The following is a 21,953-nucleotide window of genomic DNA, read 5'->3' on the forward strand; positions in this document are numbered from 1 at the left end:
CGAACAGTAATTACAAATAAATCACATATATCATCCAAACCTTCCAAAATAACATGTTTAAATAACTCTCTGAAATTGCCCCCCCCCCTTCCAAATCTTACGTACCTCTTTCGTACATTATGATATTATATACGTTCGCCGATCTCTGTGCAGCAAGACTTATGCAGCCAATATATACTCTTTTCTTACCCTATTCTGTCACATACATTTTAAATTCATCAACACATTCCATAAAACAGAAATAAAACGCAGAATTCTTCAAACTACACGTGACATTACAATTCTTTACCTACTTATATTTATATACAACCTGTTCTATATATGGGGGTTGAATGAAAAGTAATGCCTCTACCTTCGTTAACTGGGATTAGATGGGAATATTTTAATAAATCACACGCAAAAATAATCCTTAGAATGTGATCTTTAATTACCAATATTCACTTTTCCACATAATCATCAGCTAATTGGATACATTTCTGCCAACGATGAACAAGTGTTCTGAAGCCGCCACGGAAGAAGTCGACACCCTGTTTCCGCAACCACAGTCTCACGGTTCTCTCAACGTCTTGATTAGAAGCATAATGATGTCCCCGCAGATGGTCTTTCATTATCAGGAACAGATCGAAGTCAGACGGTGCTAAATCTGGACTGTATGAAGGATGCCGTACGGTGGAGAGATTCAGTCTCTGATGTTCGGCTGTGGTGGCGCGTGGAGTGTGTGGCTTGGCATTGTCATGTTGTACAGGAAAACACTTCCCTTTACTTTTCGGATCCTCGTTAACAGTCGTTTCAGAGTTAGCAGCGTTCTAATGACACGCTCGGAATTTGTTGTTGTTCTACGATCAAGGAACATGGATAACACCATTTGATTCCCAGAACACTGTGGCCATGATTTCTCCAGCTGAGGGTTGCGTCTTGAATTTCTTTTTCTGGGGCGAGTCTTTGTGTCGATATTACATAGACTGACGTTTCGTCTTCGGGTCGTAATGGTGTACCCACGTTTCGTCTCCTGTCACAATTGAATGGAGAAAGGCGTCACCTTCATTCCCTTAAAGCGAGAGGAGTTCCTGGCAAATTTCAAGCCTGTGCGCTTCCATTTCAGGAGTCAGCATCTGGGGCACCCACCGTGCACAGATCTTCCGATAGCCAAGCAAAGCAATAATGTGAGCCACACGTTCTTGTGAAATGCCGATTGTGCTTGCAATTTCTCTTTGAGTGATACAACGATCGTCCTGAATCAGTCTGTCAAAGTTTTACTTGTGAAACTTGGCGGTTGCAGTCACAGGACGGCCAATTCTTTGTTTGTCACGCAGGTCAGATGGTCCTTCCTCAACATCTTTAAACTTACTGGCCCATCGGCGCACAGTACTCACATCAACACAATCACCACAAACTGGTTAGATTCTCTGATGAATCTCCTTTGGGGTGACACCTCCCGCTGTCAAGAATTCAATGACTGCACATTGCTTAAATCGCATTGACCGACCGTCTGCGCAGGGTTCCATACTTCACACTTTAACAACACAACCGTTCAGTGCTAAAGCTTCCCGCCAACTGGAGCTGTAGAGAAGAAAAAGCATGGCTCTGAGCACTATAGGACTTAACATCTCAGGTCATCAGTCCCCTAGAACTTAGAACTAATTAAACCTAACTAACCTAAGGACATCACACACATCCATGCCCGAGGCAGGATTTTAACCTGCGACCGTAGCGGTCTCTCGGCTCCACACTGTAGCGCCTATAACCGCGAGGCCACTCCGGCCGGCACTACAATGATCATTGAAAATGATCATTTAAATAAAAGCGCATGAAATGCAATCTTATATAAAATTCTACAAGGTTGGCCAAACAATAGTTAAGATGCTCTACAGTACACAGATACCGCCTCTCAAGATCATAGGCAAGTTTCCAAAGATCAAAACATATTTCAGGTTTTAGGTCGTTACGCTCCAAGCAATAAATTCGTTAACACACCATATCCGACAAACATGACAGACGCAGCTACTAACGTACGGTAGATTCATGGGAAGATTACCGAACAACCCGAACCGCAGGTTGCTCTAACCCGCTCCTACTCCACAAGTGAAAAACGGACCACCCTATTTATAAAAAAACACCTTCCCGTGGGTGGGCAAACGGAGAAGAATGGTAGGACGACCCCAAAGCAAAACGGCTGGTGACCTCACCAAGAAAACAAGTAGAATTCAACAAGAGTAAATCAAAGAGTAAATCAAACGACATATCACCAATCACTTAACTTCTAATAAACTGCGATTTCTCGAGAAGACCTGGCGCAGCACCCCCAAATCGCTCTCCCGAACCGTCCGCTGCCAGTCGCTTCAACGGACGCAGGAAGGCGCGCCGATCTCCCGTCTCACGGCGCCGCAGCTCGCACCGGCCAGACCGATGTCGTGGGTTGACTCCTGTTGCTCTCGTGTCGACCGCGAAGTCACTACCACTCGCTATACGCCGCGGCCCACTGGGCTCACGTGGCGACCCCACATGCGCCGACGCTCAAGACGGACGAGTCATCTTGTGTATCAGTGCGCGACCGACCAACCGATCGATCCAACCGCGAATGACCATTGCTTTAGCAAACTCGAGCAGACTTGCGGCCTAACGCGCAGACTCAGATGCAGGCACTAAGCCCCGACCGGGCGACCACTCGCTGACTTGTCTTACTGGAGTAGTGGAAAAACTCTCATTTTGCCGGAAAGGTTGATCCGAACGACAGATATACTAGCACTCCGAACGACAGACAGACACTAACTGCCTAACAAATGAGGACGAGAGACAGACTAGCAAGCTCGGGACGAGAGACTGACCCAGACTGACGGACTGATTGGCGAGCTTATAGCGCCCCTTAAATGCACGTGAACAGGCAACCTTTTCCCTTTCCCACCAGAGGGAGACACCAAAGCTGCGATTGCCACAGTGGCGCCACCGCCAGAAACGGAGGGCGACTGCTTCACACTACGCTCCGCGGCGCGCTCTTCAAAACAGCAATTTTTACCACGGCTCACAGGCATTACTTTTCAGTCAACCTTCGTGTGTGTGTGCGTGTGTGTGTGTGTGTGTGTGTGTGTGTGTGTGTGTGTGTTCGTTCGTTACACGTCTCCACTGTATCAAATCAAACTTGCTACATGACTTGTGTGTGGGGCAACAGTATAGAATGTATTCAAGGGGATATGCACGTAGGTAGGCACAGCTGAGGTGAGAGGGAGGGGGGAGGAGGAGGTGAATAGTGAGAAGGGGGGAAAATGAAATGGACAGAGAGAAGTAGAGGAGAAGATGTACAGGTAGTGATAAGGAAGAGATGGACAAGGAGACAGGAGCAAGAGATGGATAAGGAAAGGGAGAGAGGGGGAAGGAGGAGTTGGACGGAGAGAGGGGAAAGGATTTGGACTTATAGAGGATTGGAAAAAATAAATACGCTAGCAACGTCGAGTTATCTTATAGTAAATAAATAAAACAAATGGCCAAATTCCACGATGATTTGTAACCCACATTAAACTAGCGCGCTGAATCATCTGAGCGTATTCTCATAAAAATGTATGGGATTAACATGTGGAACGTAGCAATCAATATCCACGTAATTTAGTAGCCCCATGTGATCTAGTGAGTGACTCCAGCAGGGGACGGCGTTCCTGGACAAATATGTGGACTCTCCTTCTCGCCGAACGTAGACTTTCATCAGTGTTACAAGTAGTGTTCTATACTGTACTGCGGTATTGGCGTGCTCTCTCCTGTGGAGAAGACTAACACTGATGACAAATTTCATTTGATGTCAGATCAGAACAACAGACAAAAAATTAATGTTGATTATTAAAGGTCTAGAAACGTCTACAGACATTAAAGTAACCTCTGGCGTACCACAGGGGAGTGTTATGGGACCATTGCTTTTCACAATAAATATAAATGACCTAGTAGGTAGTGGCGGAAGTAACATGAGGCTTAACGCGGATGATGCTGTAGTATACAGAGAAGTTGCAGCATTAGAAAATTGCAGCGAAATGCAGGAAGATCTGCAGCGGATAGGCACTTGGTGCAGGGAGTGGCAACTGACCCTTAACATAGATAAATGTAATGTATTGCGAATACATAGAAAGAAGAATCCTTTATTGTATGATTATATGACAGCGGAACAAACACTGGTAGCAGTTACTTCTGTATGCGTACGGAACGATTTGAAGTGGAATGATCGTATAAAATTAATTGTTGGTAAAGAGGGTGCCAGGTTGAGATTCATTGGGAGAGTCCTTAGAAAATGTAGTCCATCAACAAATGAGGTGGCTTACAAAATACGCGTTCGGCCTATACTTGAGTATTGCTCATCAGTGTGGGATCGGTACCAGGTCGGGTTGACAGAGGAGATAGAGAATATCCAAAGAAGAGCGGCGCGTATCGTCACAGGGTTATTTGGTAAGCGTGATAGCGTTACGGAGATGTTTGGCAAATTCAAGTGGCAGACTCTTCAAGAGAGGCGCTCTGCATCGCGGTGTAGCTTGCTGTCCATGTTTCGAGAGGGTGTGTTTCTGGATGAGGTATCGAATATATTTCTTCCCCCTACTTACACCTCCCGAGGAGATCACGAATGTAAAATTAGAGAGATTCGAGCGCGCACCGAGACTTTCCGGCAGTCGTTCTTCCCGCGAACCATGTGCGAGTGGAACAGAAAAGGGAGGTAATGACAATGGCACGTAAAGTGCCCTCCGCCACACACTCTTAGGTGGCTTGCGGAGAATAAATGTAGATGTAGAAAGGTACTATATGCGTAGGTGCAAATTAGTTATCAACAGACGTCGGTTATTGCGTCTGCTGCGGCTATTACTTAGTTCCAAGTTTTGTTCACTACGTAATATCATTAGGACATAGTTTTCACTTCCAACACAACTAAATCATCTACGTGTTCATTATCACAGAAGAGATTTTCTAGAAGTGGGACATTAATCAATATAAACTCATCGAAAAGTTCCGACAACACGATGTCACTATTAGGCTGATAACTGTACACGACATCTTCGAAAAAAATCGCTGAGAAATTATGCATTCAAAGAACATACAAATAAGATACTCACCACTTGTGTGCAAGTTCTTCTGATGCACATTCCATGGATGCACATCGGCACATCCAATCGCGGCTCTTATAGCTTTCGAGATGCGGTAAACAACGTCCAGTAACTGTGAGAGGACAGGACGTCTCAGATGATCTGTTGCCAGCGTTTCCAGGTCCCATTCCACGCCGTCCAACCTTTCAAAATAAAGTATGGTCACCTGATGTAAGAGATGATACACTACTGGTCATTAAAATCGCTACACCACGAAGATGACGTGCTACAGACGCGAAATTTAACCGACAGGAAAAAGATGCTGTGATATGCAAATGATTAGCTTTTCAAAGCATTCACACAAAGTTGGCGCCGGTGGCGACACCTAAAACGTGCTGACATGAGGAAAGTTTCCAAGCGATTTCTCATACACAAACAACAGTTGACCGGCGTTGCTGGTGAAACGTTGTTTTGATGCCTCGTGTAAGGAGGGGACGTGCGTACCATCACGTTTTCGACTTTGATAAAAGTCGGATTGTAGCCTATCGCGATTGCGGTTTATCATATCGCGACATTACTGCTCGCGTTGGTCGAGATCCAATGACTGTTAGCAGAATATGGAATCGGTGGGTTCAGGAGGGTAATACGGAACGCCGTGCTGGATCCCAACGGCCTCGTATCACTAGCAGTCGAGATGACAGGCATCTTACCCGCATGGCTGTGTAACGGATCGTGCAGCCATGTCTCGATCCCTGAGTCAACAGATGGGGACGTTTGCAAGACAACAACAATCTGCACGAACAGTTCGACGACGTTTGCAGGAGCATGGACTATCAGCTCGGAGACCATGGCTACGGTTACCCTTGATGCTGCATCACAGACAGGAGCACCTGAGATGGTGTACTCAACGACGAACCTGGGTGCACTAATGGCAAAACATCATTTTTTCGGATGAATCCAGGTTCTGTTTACAGCATCGTGATGGTCGCATCCATGTTTGGCGACTTCGCGGTGAACGCACATTGGAAGCGTATATTCGTCATCGCCATACTGGCGTATCACCCGCCGTGATGATATGGGGTGCCATTGGTTACACGTCTCTGTCACCTCTTGTTCGCATTGACGGCACTTTGAACAATGGACGTTACAGTCCATATATGTTACGACCCGTGGCTCTATCCTTCATTCGATCCCTGCGGAACCCTACATTTCAGCAGGATAATGCAGGACCGCATGTTGCAGGTCCTGTACGGGCCTTTCTGGATACAGAAAATGTTCGACTGCTGCCCTGGCCATCACATTCTCCAGATCTATCACCAATTGAAAACGTCTGGTCAATGGTGGCCGAGCTACTGGCTCGCCACAATACGCCAGTCACTACTCTTTATGAACTGTGGTATCGTGTTGAAGCTTCATGGGCAGTTGTACGTGTACACGCCATCCAAGCCCTGTTTGACCCAATGCCCAGGCGTATCAAGGCCGTTATTACGGCCAGAAGTGGTTGTTCTGGGTACTGATTTCTCAGGATCTATGTACCCAAATTGCGTGAAAATGTAATCACATGTCAGTTCTAGTATAATATATTTGTCCAATGAATACCCATTTATCATCTGCATTTCTTCTTGGTGTAGCAATTTTAATGGCCAGTAGTGTTTTCTAAATCTAACAATCTGACTAGGTGTCAGGACACAACTTTCAGGAATTTGAATAATAGCATGTTTGGAAATTTATATTATATTTTCTACCAGTTTCAATCGTAACAAATATTTTCACTGTAAGACTACATCAACAAAAGAAACGAACAATGTGCACGCAGGATAAAACAAATAACTCGTAGAGGTGATGAAGTTAAACATATGGAAGTACATTATGTGGATAAGCAATTCAACTTCCAACTCGATAAACTGAAAGCCATAAGAAACGGAGAATGTTTACAAAACCACTTACAGCAGGCCATGATTACGATACCAGCGCAATATTGACTTCAAAACACTCAGACTGATAAATCATTAAGTTAATAAGACAAGGATCGACCTCTCTTCACACGACTGCACCGAGGAGCGTATGTACATATAACAGATGTAGATATCTTAAAATCCAAAGATCACATTTCTGTATTCTGTTCGTGTTAGATATAAAGATATATATTGTCAGCCATCAATAAAATGCAGACTGTGGAGGTCAATCTCTGAAAGCACATCATAGTTACGTTGCGTTTATGTCGTTGACAGTATAAAGACACATCGTAGCAATAATACAATGTGCAGTGAAAAATGTGTTCCAATGTTCGCCTGTTGTATATACTTTCACTGTGTGGGTACAAAGCAGTGGGATACATCCATCTATAGTCCAGAATAGTATAGAATTATGTGAGGAACTTGTTACGAAGTCGCGTTTAATTTACTAATATAGGACAGTATAATTAATGGACGTCTATTGAAACGAGTACCTCATAGAGCTTATCTTTAAACGCAGAATCTAGATGCTTTGCATTGGAAAGATCTGTTATTAGTACTTAATTTGCGTTACATACATCAATAAAATATTGTCACAGTAATGAAACGTTGACTATGACGTTCGTCAGGAGTAACTTGTATCAGCCATCTTGCTGAATATAATATACGAGGGTAATCCCAAAAGCAAGGTCTCCTATTTTTTATAAGTACATAGACCTGGTTAGTTCTACAATGGTTTACATCAGTTTACAGCTTGAACATTTAGCTATTTTTTGACATATTCACAATTTCTGCCGATGCATTTTTGGAGACGCTGTGGCAGTTTTCGTATGCCCATGTCGTTCCAGCTCGCCGCCGTGCTGTTCAGAAAGTTACGAACCTCTTCTTTCACTTCGTCGTCGCAGCTGAGTCGCTGGGACCACAATTAACGCTGACAGGTACTGTGAGACTCTGAAAAACTCAAACGGGCAATTCAGAACCGGAGAAGAGGAATGTTGAGCAACAGCGTACACATTCTATACGACAACGCTTGACCACACATCGCTCGGCAAACCGTTGCTCTCCAACAACAGTTTCAGTAGAACATACTCACCCACCCAACCTATAGTCCTGACTTGGCGCCCAGTTCCATAGGTTAAAAAAACATTTGGCCGGAAAGCCATTCAGGTCCGACGACGAGGTGAAAGAAGACGTTCATAACTTTCTGAACAGCATGGCGGTGAGCTGGTATGATATGGGCATACAAAAACGGCCACGGCGTCTACAAAAATGCATCGACAGAAATGATGATTATGTCGAAAAATAGCTAAATGTTCAAGCTGTGAACTGATGTAAATAAACAGGTCTATGTACTTATAAAAACATAGGAGACCATACTTTTGGGATTACCCTCGTAATATAATTTCACTTATATATGTGTAAACCGAGATAAATTTGTAAAAATTACTACTTTGTAATATGTCTCTCTTGAAGAGCGCGAAATATACGTAGTGTGCTCAATCTAGACGTCTACCTTCACATAACCTACACCTTGGGCTACAAACAGTCTCGACCTCACGAATGTCATGAGCGAGGACACGAGTGATGTCTCTCTTAGAACTCAGAAATCACACTTTGTAGATATGTAGGTGCTACAAATACTATGAGTTGGTGACTTACAGTTACTGAAAAACTACAGAACTGAAAATACACAAGCAGAGCAACAATACCACACCAATAAATAAAGCTCAATTAATTGATAACAATGTAAAAAAATCACACATATAGTTTTAAATTCACTTGATATATTCAAGCAAAACGTGAAAGAATGAAAGCTATAGGCATATTACATAAAACAGGAAGATACATACAAGTATTATTAAGTTCATTACAGCAGCTGAAATAGTCATTAATGAATACGTAGTCACTGACGGTCTGTCATATTTCATCTAAATATGTCGCCTTGATCATCTGGACAATCAGAAATAAGATGGTACATCCCGAAAAGTCTATGATAAACTTTTAACAGAATCGGCCGTGTACCCGCGTCGTGTCAGACCACTGGCAGCTGAGTCGTTGCGACAGACACGGGAGCGAGGTCTGACAGCTGTAATTTTCGTGCCTTTGGTAAAGGTTAAGCGAGCACGTGATGCTACCCCACCTACTTAGATTTTCGCACTGACACATATTATTTTAATAATATACTATGGTGAAGAGCGTTGAAAGATACTTCGTTGTTTTTTTTTCTGGAACGTAATCACTCTCTGAGAAGTAAAAAGTGCACACTCTTGCACCGCAAATTCCTGCCTGCAATTTTATTAAACTTGTGACACTCTTCATTTAGTGTTAAATGTGGCAGGTGCGTTTGTTGGCTCCTAGCCAGTGAAGGAACCAATATTCTGAAATACAACAGTGCATCGGAAAGACCTATTAATAGAGTTTTTATTGCTCTATTTGACTTTTTATTAGTGCTGAAGTATGTGGGGGCTCAGGAGTCGAACTCTGGTGGAAGCAAAAGTCAATAATTTCACCATTAGTCATTTAGTTTCTTCATTAAGCAAGCAACAGGAAGAGCACAACATTTTTAAAATAAATTCTTCCCTAGAAATAGTGCTATAATTACGTCACGAATGTAAGTTCAGTGCAAATGGTCCAAATGGCTCTGAGCACTATGGGACTTAACTTCTAAGGTCATCAGTCCCCTAGAACTTAGAACTACTTAAACCTAACTAACCTAAGGACATCACACGCATCCATGCCCGAGGCAGGATTCGAAACTGCGACCGTAGCGATCGCGCCGTTCCGGACTGAAGCGCCTAGAACCGCTCGGCCACCGCGGCCGGCTTTAATCTGTGGTGTAGCAACCTAGTTTTAAGTACAACTTGTCGGTATTTGAAACAACGCCACGGGAAACGTTGTGTTGGCTGCCACTGGCTGGTAAGCTTAGTGCGATGACATGCAAGTTGTAGCAACATGTACACAAAAGGACTGGAAGATGGGTAACTGTGCTCATAGAAACCTGAATCGTGCAGTGGTAATACCTGGAGAGGACAGGACGTTGTCACCACGGGAATGCGTGAACCGTGTAATAGCTACTTGACTGAGGGCTGGCAATTGACCACGAATAAAGAAAAGTGTGAAGTTATTCACATGAGTACTAAAAGAATTCTACTAAATTTCGATTATGCGATAGGTCACACAAATCTGAAAGCTGTAAATTCAACTAAATACTTAGGGATTACAATACAAATACCCTAACTTGGAACAATCACATAGATAATGTTGTGGGTAGAGCCAACCAAAGACTGCGATTCATTTGCAGAGCACCTAGAAGATGCAACAGGTCTACTAAAGAGACTGCTTACAACACATATCTGCCCTATTCTGGAGTACTGCCGAACGGTATGGGATCCACATCAGATGGGACTGACGGTTTACATCCAAAAAGTATAAAGAAGGGCAGCTCGTTTTGTATTATAACAAAGTAGGGGAGAAAGTGCCACAGATAAGATATGTGAATTGGAGTGGCAATCATTAAAACAAAGGCCTTTTTCGTTGTGACAGGATCTTCTCATGAAGTTTCAGTCACTAGTTTTCTCCTCCGATTGTGAAAACATTCTATTGGCACGAACCTACACACAGAGATATGATCATCATGATAAAATAAGAGAAATCAGGGCTCCCACAGAAAAATTTAAGTGCTCATTTTTACCACGTGCCGTTCGAGAGTGGAAGTAGAGATACAGCTTGAAGGTGGTTCATTGAACCCTCTGCCAGGCGCTTTACTGTGAATAGCAGAGTAATCATGTAGATGTAGAAAAAGCTGTCCCACCTTCTCCTAAACTACCTGAACAATGGTGTTTCCCTCCCTGTCTCTCTGCAGCTCCCTAAACAGCCACACCATCAACCACCACTGCTCTCATACAAACTAAGCATGGCCAACCTCTTTAACAACCACCAGCCTTTACCACTGCCTCCCAGACCAAGAATAACTCATAATCACGAGATCCAGTCACAACAGTACATTATCCTCAACCTCTTGTCTAAAGCACTCTCCTCTACTGAATGATCTTACTATGCAAAGGTCTCACTTTCAGTCCTAAACCTGCATTAGATCATGCTGCTTTGGAGAAGGACTTACTTTCTGTCACATGTAATGTCCTGAAGCCGTACAAATAGCTGTGAATTTTGAGACAGATCCATTCACAGTACAGCAGCCTCCCCTCTGGACTGGGAGCTAGGGCGTCGCCAGGCTGCTGCCGGGGCGTTGGCCCATTGACAGACCGCCGACCGCTGCTCGGCGTGACGTCAGCAACATAGGGTGCTGACACGTGTAGCTCTTACCAGGGTGCAGGCCAGCCGGCTGCCACGCAAGAGTGGAGCCTGACTGCCTCACATTCTCAGCTACATGGTGCGTAATTCAAGTCTACCGCATTCAGCCGCTCAACAGAGTGGTGTTAGTAGTGAGAGGCTACAGTGGAGGGAGTACCACTGCCCACAGCAAGACGACTGAACTGCAGCCTGCAGTATCTTTGTTGGGGGGGGGGGGGGGGTGAAAGTGTCAGTGGAAACTTTCTTTTGTGAGGCTCGAGGACCCGATGGTCGTCTCCCAGTTTCAGAGCTATTCTAAAAATCAATGGTTAGATGCAGTGCGATGTGCACAGTGTAATATACTTGGGCACTCTGCCCCTTGTGCCAAGTCTGTGGCTGTTGTTCGTTTGACGTGTCATCACTTTGGCCATATGGCAGGACAATGCAGGGAGTCAAGGTGGTTCATGATTAGACATAAGAAATAACTGTGGCAGTTTGAATAACTAAGGAGTGCTCTTGTTATAGTTGGGTTGTTATTGTCGAGCTCATAACTGTGAGTACGGATGATGCAATGGCGAAATCAGAGAAACTGGTGAGAAAGCTATGTAATCAGTGGTTGATAAGATAGCACGTTTAAGAGCAGAGAATACATTTGTGAATAATAAGCTAGTTGAGAAGGGTGAGGATTGGTACCGTTGAAATCGGTGGGCTGGATGTAGCTGTGGCAAATCTTGTTACTCCCTTTCTTAGTAGTTCGTAGGAGGAGGTGCTTCCATTACTGAAGGATCTCTTGTAATCGGCTAACACAGCGGTTGGTCAGACAAACCGTTTTTGCAGATAGCAAGATTGCGTTTGTCAGTAAAAGTGAAGTCATTTGTGTTATCACAAAGGCACTGGACTTTTTTTTTTTTTGTTATGGGTTTAGGGCGCACAACTGCTACGGTCGTAAGCGCCCATTCCCGAATGTTAAATCAGCAGCAATGGGAGCGAAACTCAAAAAGGAGGGAAACTAGAAACAGAAGGAAATCTTAGAAAACAACTGTTGAAGGAGGGGGGGGGGAGGTTCTTTTCCCCAAAAAAGATCTTCGAGTGACCGATGTCATCTCACTGACACGGGTAAACTCAAGGACGCGATCGGCTGAACGCGTGTCATCTGCTAAAACGGAAGATATATCAAGCGACAGCTGTAAACGGGCGCGTAGCGGATTAAAATAGGGGCACTGAAGTAAAAGGTGTCTCACCGTCCACAGTTGAGAGCAGTGGGGACAAAGCGGGGGAGGATCGCCACCTAAAAGATGTCCTTGGCTAAAAAGACAGTGCCCTTGCCCTTTCCGAACCCTAGTTAAAAGCCCAGGAGGAAGAGGACCAAGCACAGGGAAGAGGTCTTCCGACCCATAATTTATTGTCGGGAAGTGTAGACCAATTCGTGTGCCACGAAAGAGCAACACGACGACATAAAACGCTCTGCAGATCGGCAAAGGAAACCATGCGAACTGCGGGCCGACGAAGAGAGACCACAGCTTTGCCGCTACATCGGCTGCCTCGTTTCCACGGATACCAACATGCCCTGGGATCCAGAGGAATGCCACAGAGACGTCCCTCAAGTGGAGCAAGTGGAGACAGTCCTGAAACCCGTGGGCCATAGGGCGGACGGGATGAAGAGTTTGGAGGTTGAGGAGAGAGCTGAGCGAATCCGAGCATATAATATACTGTAGCCGCTTTTGGCGACTGATGTACTGGACAGCCTGGAGAACAGCGCAAAGCTCCGCAGTAAAAACCGAACACCGGTCGGGAAGCCGAAATCTATTAGGTGTATCACCAACAATATAGGCACTCCCAACAACAGATGTGATTTTTGACCCGTCACTGTAAGCAAATGTGGCATCCTCCATTTGTACGCGTGGAGCAGGAAATTCCCGACGATAAACTAGGGGGGAGGGGGGGTGTACTATCCTTGGGAAGCTGACACAGGCCACGGAGCAGGCAGGTCCGGGGACGATGCTAAGGCGGCGCCGTACCCCCATTTGTCAAGGAAGTTTTAGGGAAGTGGAAGGAAAGAGAACGAAGCAGTTGACGGAAGCAGACTCCCGGTAGTAGTAGAGAGGAAGATTGGCCTACACACCCTAAATCCAAGGAGGCGTCGAAAAAAAGGGAATGGGTCGGATGAGCAGGCATGGAAGACAGATGACTAGCGTAACGACTCAGTGGGACAGCTCGCTGATTGGACAGCGGAGGTTCATCAGTCACAGCGTATGGGCTCTCCACGGGGCTGGTGTAAAAAGCTCCAGATGCTAAACGCAGTCCACGGTGGTGGACAGAGTCGAGACGCCGAAGAGTAGATGGCCGTGCAGAGGAGTAAACTATGCTTCCATAGTCCAGTTTCAAGTGCACTAAGGTGTGATGTAGGCGCAGGAAGACCACTCTGTCCGCTCCCCAGGAGGAACCACTCAGAGCACAGAACGTGTTGAGGGATCGCAGACAGCGGGCCGAAAGATATGAAACGTGGGAGGACCAGCACAGTTTTCTGTCAAACATAATGCCCAAGAATTTGGCGACGTCCGCGAACGGAAGGTCAACAGGCACTAGACGTATGGAAGGCGGAGGAAACTCCGTACGACGCCAAAAATTTACACAGACGGTCTTACAGGGAGAAAAGCGGAAGCCGGTTTCGATGCTCCATGAGTGGAGGCGATCGAGACATCCTTGAAGACGTCGTTCAAGAAGGCTGGTCCGTTGAGAGCTGTAGTAGATCGCAAAATCGTCGACAAAGAGGGAGCCCGAGACATCGGGAAGGAGACAATCCATAGTTGGATTTATGGCGATGGCAAACAGTACAACACTTAGCACGGAGCCCTGGGGCACCCTGTCTTCTTGGGAGAAATTACGGGAGAGAGTAGTGTTAACCCGCACCTTAAATGTGCGCTCTGTCATAAATTCACGGATGAAAAGGGATACCTGACCTCTAAAGCCCCAAGAAAACAGTGTGCGGAGGATGCCAGTTCTCCAACAGGTATGGTATGCCCTCTCCAGATCAAAAAATACAGCTACCGTTTGGCGTTTCCTGAAAAAAATGTTCATGACGTAAGTGGAGAGAGCAACAAGATGGTCAACTGCGGAACGATGCTTTCGGAAACTGCATTGGGCAGGTGTTAAAAAGTTTCGTAACTCCAGCCTCCAGCCTAAACGTGAATTCACCATATGCTCCAAAACCTTATATACTCTACTCGTGAGAGAGATGGGGCGATGTTTGTCCTTTCCAATTCCGCTGCTCGTTTCTTCGGGAGAAAGGAGGGCGGGTAATTTGAAGAGCTCGAAATCTCAGCAAAGTGTTGACCCAATGACTTAGAAATTGAAACTAGGTCCACTAAGATATCATACGCGACAGTTAGCACAGAGGTCGGGGAGAAACTAGAAGTGCCGGATAACCGTCGAATGCGGCCCCAAACTACAGATGAGGGAGTGAAGGTGTTAAAGGAACTGGTAAAGAAGTCCCAGCTTGCCTTCTTGCTATCGCAGATGATGCGACGGCATCGCGCTTATAGCGGATACAGGTGGCCAACGTAGGATGGTGGTGGAAAACGCGAAAAGCACATCTCCGCTCGCATATTGCGTCACGGCACGCCTCGTTCCACCAAGGAACTATGGGGGGAGGGGTGGGGGGGAAAAAGTGAGGTACGAGGTATTGAACTTTCCGCGGCTGTAAGAATAACTTCCATAACATGATTAACCTGATCGTCGATGCTAGGAAATTGACTGTCATCAAATGTTGCTAGAGAGGAAAAAAGTGTGCAATCGGCATGGGAAAACTTCCAGCGTCTTGGGCGCATAGATAGCAGTTGTGGCTGTAATTGAAGGACATATGGAAAATGGTTACTCGAGTGTGTATCAGCAAGAGCGAATCATACAAAAGCCGGCCGCGGTGGTCTAGCGGTTCTAGGCGCTCAGTCCGGAACCGCGCGACCGCTACGGTCGCAGGTTCGAATCCTGCCTCGGGCATGGATGTGTGTGATGTCCTTAGGTTAGTTAGGTTTAAGTAGTTCTAAGTTCTAGGGGACTTATGACCACAGATGTTGAGTCCCATAGTGCTCAGAGCCATTTTTTAATCATACAAAGCGCCGAGCTCGCCGAAAAGTACCGACCGAAAGGTCCAAATGAGAATAGGTTGATGTGGAGGCAGGCAAAAATGTAGGTTCCCCAGTGTTGAGGCAAACATGATCCGCTTGGTGGAAGAGGTCAATCAATAGGGAGCCTCGCGGACAAGGACGTGGAGATCCCCAAAGCAGGTGGTAGGCGTTGAAGTCCCCAACCAGCAAATAGGGGGGCGGGAGCTGACCAAGGAGATGAAGGAGATTGGCTCTTGCCATTGGTGTGGACAACGGAACGTGTATGGTACAAAGAGAGAGGGTGTAACCAGAAAGGGAAAGACGTACAGCGAAGGTTTGTAAGGAACTGTTTCAGGAGATTGGGTGATAATGGACAGTATCATGGAGAAGAATTTTAAGTCCCACGTGTGCCGGAGTGCCATCAGCAGAGGGGAGATCAAACTGGACCGATTGGAAATGAGGGAAGACAAAGCGATCATGGGTATGTAGGTTTGTTTCCTGAAGATAGAAGACGACCGGGGAGTATGATCGTAGGAGGATTGGTTGTTTGGGGGCAGCTCCTGCCACCAGTAATCGGCTGGTTGAGCGGCTGCCAGCAGTGCGTTTCGGCGACATGGAAGACGGCCGAGGGCGGCTACGGCTGGGTGGCCCTGAAGGGAGACACGCTGTGGCGGAGAAGGAGAGGAACTTTGTTTCTGTTTGTACTGTTCACGGGTCTTCAGCTGGGTGCAGTCGTTTTCAAACCACGATATTTTGACAGTGTTCCTGGCCGCCATCTTCAGGTGATACCAGCAGAATGAGCGTCTCTGCTGAATCTCCTCCACTTTATACTGTGATCGCTCCCCACCCATAACCCCGCATCATGCCACATTGGGCGCTGCGTGGAGTGCTGGAGCGAAGGGGTGGGCTGCTGGCTGCTGGATGCGAACTGTGGACCATCAGATGTCCTGTGGCATTCGTCAGGCGCGGAAGTCGCTTTGAGTTGGCGTTGTGCTTTTAGTTGGCTGAGTGCTGGGTCACAGGCTTTGCTGAGGTTGAACCCGGCGTCTCTGTTGATCAGCCCATCAGCTACACGTATTTCAATCGTCTTCTTCAGAACACAGTCCCAAAAAGACGAGGTCTGCCGTAAATCTTCCGTTTGCCGTAAAACGTCCGTTTTCGGCAGGCCTCGTCTTTTTGGGACTGTGTTCTGAAGGAGGCGGTTGAAATACGTGTAGCTGATGGGCTGATCAACAGAGACGCCGGGTTCAAGCTCAGCAAAGCCTGGGACCCAGCACTCAGCCAACTAAAAGCACAGCGCCGACTCAAAGCGACTTCCACGTCAGACGAAGGCCACAGGATATCTAATGGTCCACAGTTTGCATCCAGCAGCCGGCAGCCCACCCCTCCCCACCACCACTCCACACAGTGCTGCGTGCGGCATGGCGCGGGGGAAGGAGTGGGGAGCGATCAGAGTATAAAGGGGAGGAGATTCAGTGGAGATGCTCAGTCTGCAGGTATCGCCTGAAGATGACGGCAAGGAACGCTGTCGAAATATCGTGGTTTGAAAACGACTGCACCCGGCTGGAGACCCGAGAACAGTACAAACAGTTAATTCGCCAGAAAAGCCTAAGACCGCACAACTATGTTTCTTATGAGCCTCCTTGGAAACAGGGCGTTGAGAAGAGGGAGGAATTGATGGCTGTGAGGTCAGGGTGCGTAAAAAATCTTCGCGAGTAGACTCTTTTTTGGAAGTCCGGGCGTCCGATTTTGGGGCCTGTGATTTACCAGGAGCCAATGAAGGGTGAGTCTTAGAGTGAGCAGGTGATAGTGGGGAGGTTGAAAGGGCGATCTTTGGGCTGGCCGATCTGACGACCGTGGCGCTAAAGGTGAGATCGCCAGTCTGCATGGCTACCTCCTTAGTAGGCTGAGGATATGCAAGGACAGTGGTATATTTACCTGCTGGGAGCACAGTGGGCTTTCTACTGGTGAATAACTTACGAGCAGCAAGTATAGACACCTTTTCCTTCACTCGGATTTCCTGAATAATTTGTTCATCTTTGAAAACAGATCAATCTCCAGAGGAAGCAGTGTGGCCACCCATACAGTTGATGCAATGAGGGGATGGAACTGGACAATCACCCTCATGGGTATCCCTGCCACATGGAACGCATTTGGCCAGATTGGAACACAACTGGCTAGTATGATTAAACCACTGACACCGATAGCAACGCGTAGGGTTGGGGATATAAGGGCGAACTGAAATTATCTCATATCCTGCTTTAATGTTCGATGGAAGTTGAACTCTATCAAATATCAAGAAGAGAGGAAGGGGCGGTAACAAGTCCTTGTCAACCATTTTCATGACTCGATGTACAGTCGTTACGCCCTGGTCTCACACATGTAATTTTGAATGTCCTCGTTGGATAATCCGTCGAGTGAGTATGTATAAACCACCCCGCATGATGAATTTAAAGTACGGTCTGCCTCCACCCGGACAGTGAAGGTGTGTAGCAGTGTAGTTCGCAGCAATTTTAGTGCCTGTAGGGCACTGACTGTTTCTAACAACAAGGTGACATTTCGTAATCGGGAACAAGCCTTTACAGGACCTGCACTTGTGTCGACACCTTTCTGAATAATGAAAGGGTTGACTGAGGAGCAGTCTTGACCTTCGTCAGACCGAGAAACAACTAGAAACTTTGACACTGATGGAAGAATTGTCCATGACTGAAACTCATCTAGCTTTCTCTTGCGGGCAGAAGTTGTAGAGGAAACCATTGCGAAAGTATCCCCAATGATTACCGGCATCTCCGATGGCGCACCTTCCTCATGGGGGGCCCTCTCTGAGGGCAGTACCTCCTTAGGTGATTGTCCACACCTCCCGAGAAACTGACAGAGGAACCAATCGGCGCGTTCGGAAGGTACCAGCTCGGGTAACCACTCCTCCCTGGCCTTTTCTAAGGGTACGTACATGTCCTACCTGTCTTCCCAGGGCGGGGAATTACGCGTTACCCTGTCACCAGCTACGTGTTGGAATGCGGGGGATAGCCCTGAGACACCCACAGGGAGGAAAGAAAGAGTAAGGGAGGAACAAGTAATGGGAAAGAAGGGAGGTATGAAACGTGGCAGCGGTGAAGAGGGTGAAGGGAAAAGGCAAAGGAACGAGAAGGACAAAGGGAGGACAGAGACTTTCCAGCATAGAGAGCAAAGAAGAGAAACTACGTCTTACACTCAGAAGCGCCCGCTTCCGGGCTTACACACAAAACATACTCCCAAAAAGAGTGTGAAGGGGAAGGGAAGGGGTGGGGGGAGTGTGGGGAAAGGATCGGGGAGAGGGAGGGATGTGGAAAGACCAGAAAAGAAAGAGAGCTGCACCAGCTCGGGGTCACCATGCACGTATCCACAAAAGAGTTGTGGACCCCCTGGCGGGGCATGGTACTGGACAAGCTGAAAACATTTGAGGAGCTCAGACATGGTTCAGTGCACAGATATAATAAGCAGACGAGTGTGAAGCTTTTATGTGAACAGTCAAGTGTAATTAATTATACCATTAAGGATTTTGTAGACAGGATTCAAAACTTAATGTGCACACATATGGACTAATGCAGAAGAGTGAGACAAACATGTATTGTTACAGGAAGTCGAGCACAGGGCTCTTCTGATGGGTCTGTGTCTAGAAGGGTGCACTATCGGGCACCTAGGGCTGTGCATGCAGCAGCTAGGCTAGCAATGGAAACTGAGGAGACTGATGTTGCAACAGAAATAACATATCGACGAAACTCGTTTGCAGCGAACATAAAGTGCTTTAATTGTGGGATTATGGGGCATGTGCAGAGACGGTGCTGTCAACCACGGAATAATAGAGGTGCAATGAACTATTAGCAATTTTATGAGAACAACAATATGGGTGATATGAACCAGCAGCAATATTGTGGGATATGCAGAGGTGGAAAGTGCTAAAATGGGTGTCGTAGGTGGCAACTATGTTTCTGTTGACCTTGAGAGATTAAGTGGGTAAAAGGCAATGGTATCCAACACGTTATAATATGCCTGTGGTAGGGGATATATGGCCAATTGTTTCAATAATGGTAAATTTTCAGTTGGAAGCAACCAATTTTAGACAAAATGTAGATGTGGTGTCTCATGTAAGCGAGGGCTACAGCATGATCCCTGTTTTAGACTTTAATTACAGCGTGATTCTGATGCAGAATATTCGATAATGCGCTGTGCAACTTACTGGGAAGATATTCTAGCTAAGTTAAGCTACTGTTAATGTTGATCTGTCACGAGGAGAATCTGTTGTCGAAGGCAAACCATATAAACCATGCACAAATACAGTAAGGTGTAATTTCCAAGAAGTAGTGCAACTAGGCACCAAGAAATTGTTTTACGTGAGCAGCAGTACCGGAAAACCAACCATTCCAAGGGGAATTCATACTGCAATGAGCGCTACAGTGGGACTACCTGTCAAAATATGGTGAATGGTAGTGATGCATGTGATTTCCTTGTGAGGATACTTTTGGGAGTATGTTTACTGGGAAACCTTAAGGGAACCGTTTTCGTAAGGACGCAGACATTTTCGTAAGATGACCTGTTTCTGAGGAAATATAAGAATGTCTGCGCATATATTCATCAAGAATATATGGCCGTCAGCCATACAATTTTTTTTATTTTCTACTTGTTTCGGTCTTAGCGACCAACATCATAAGAAGACTGTATCAATAAAAACAAACGAAAAATATGCACGCAGGATAAAACAAATATGTTGTCAAGTTGATCAAAGTAAACATGTGGAAATATTTACCCTAGTACGAAAGTCACGCTGAACAGTTATTACTGACCCGTACAGCGCAAAACGTAGAACACGAAACGCTTTCTGCTGCCCCGACACCATTTTTACTAGAACTGAAGTGGGAGCAACTGCTGCTACCTAGCGGGAACCATGTAAAACTCCAGAGTCTGCTCCTTCCATCAGTTCGTTGTTCACGCACATATCTCAGATAACGTAATAGTTATGATCATCTTAAATCGTATAATTGTTTTCGATACAACCTACATATTGCAACCATGACTCATCAAAGTGATAGTTTCGGTAATACCGATACCTAACTGCACTTCCCTTCTTTGGAATTGGAATTACACTACTGACCATTAAAATTGCTACACCACGAAGATGACGTGCTACAGACGCGAAATTTAATCGACAGGAAGAAGATGCTGTGATATGCAAATGTCTTAGCTTTTCAAAGCATTCACACAAAGTTGGCGCCGGTGGCGACACCTAAAACGTGCTGACATGAGGAAAGTTTTCAACCGATTTCTCGTACACAAACAACAGTTGACCGGCGTTGCCTGGGTGAAACGTTGTTATGATGCCTCGTGTAAGGAGGGGACATGCGTACCATCACATTTTCGACTTTGATAAAAGTCGGATTGTAGCCTATCGCGATTGCGGTTTATCGTATCGCGACATTGCTGCTCGCGTTGGCCGAGATCCAATGACTGTTAGCAGAATATAGAATCGGTGGGTTCAGGAGAGTAATACGGAACGCCGTGCTGGATACCAACGGCCTCGTATCACTAGCAGTCGAGATGACAGGCATCTTATCCGAATGGCTGTGTAACGGATCGTGCAGCCACGTCTCGATCCCTGACTCAACAGATGGGGACGTTTGCAAGACAACAACCATCTGCACGAACAGTTCGACGACGTTTGCAGCAGCCTGGACTATCAACTCGGACACCATGGCTGCGGTTACCCTTGCCGCTGCATCACAGGCAGGAGCGAATGCGATGGCGTACTCAACGACGAACCTGGGTGCACGAATGGCAAAACGTCATTTTTTCTGATGAATCCAGGTTCTGTTTACTGCATCATGATGGTCGCATCCGTGTTTGGCGACATCGCGGTGAACGCACATTGTAAGCGTGTATTCGTCATCGCCATACTGGCGAATCGCCCAGCGTGATGGTATGGGAAGCCATTGGTTACACGTCTCGGTCACCTCTTGTTCGCATTGACGACACTTTGAACATTTCAGATGTGCTACGCTTCATTCGATCCCTGCGAAACACTACATTTCAGCAGAATAATGCACGACCGCATGTTGCAGGTACCGTACGGGTTTTTCTGGATAGAGAAAATGTTCGACTGCTGCCCTGGCCAGCACATTCTTCAGATCTCTCATCAATTGAAAACGTCTGGTCAATGGTGGCCGAGGAACTGGCTCGTCACAATGCGCCAGTCACTACTCTCGATGAACTGTGGTATCGTGTTGAAGCTGCATGGAAAGCTATCCAGGCTCTGTTTGACTCAATGACCAGGCGTATCAAGGCCAGAGGTGGTTGTTCTGGGTACTGATTTCTCAGGATCTATGCACCCAAACTGCGTGAAAATGTAACCACATGACAGTACTAGTATAATATATGTGTCCAATGAATACCCGTTTATCATCTGCATTTCTTCTTGGTGTAGCAATTTTAGTGGCCAGTAGCGTATTACTTCGTCTCGAACTCTGACGGTATTTCGCCTGTCTCTTACATGTTGTCCACCAGATGGAAGTGTTTCGTCGTAGCTG

General features: G+C 46.3%; 1 protein-coding gene across 2 annotated transcripts in view; it reads right to left on the reverse strand.

Annotated features, from left to right (window-relative positions):
• Positions 1-21,953, reverse strand: part of LOC126484396 (uncharacterized) — a 128,140-nt gene that overhangs the window by 74,701 nt on the left and 31,486 nt on the right. For both annotated transcript variants that reach the window (XM_050107894.1, XM_050107895.1), the window contains exon 3: positions 5,079-5,251. In XM_050107894.1, the coding sequence (XP_049963851.1) occupies positions 5,079-5,251 (173 nt within the window). The remainder of the gene's footprint in view (positions 1-5,078; positions 5,252-21,953) is intronic.

This window comes from Schistocerca serialis, chromosome 6, assembly GCF_023864345.2.
Source record: "Schistocerca serialis cubense isolate TAMUIC-IGC-003099 chromosome 6, iqSchSeri2.2, whole genome shotgun sequence".
NCBI classification, from domain to species: Eukaryota; Metazoa; Arthropoda; class Insecta; order Orthoptera; family Acrididae; genus Schistocerca; species Schistocerca serialis.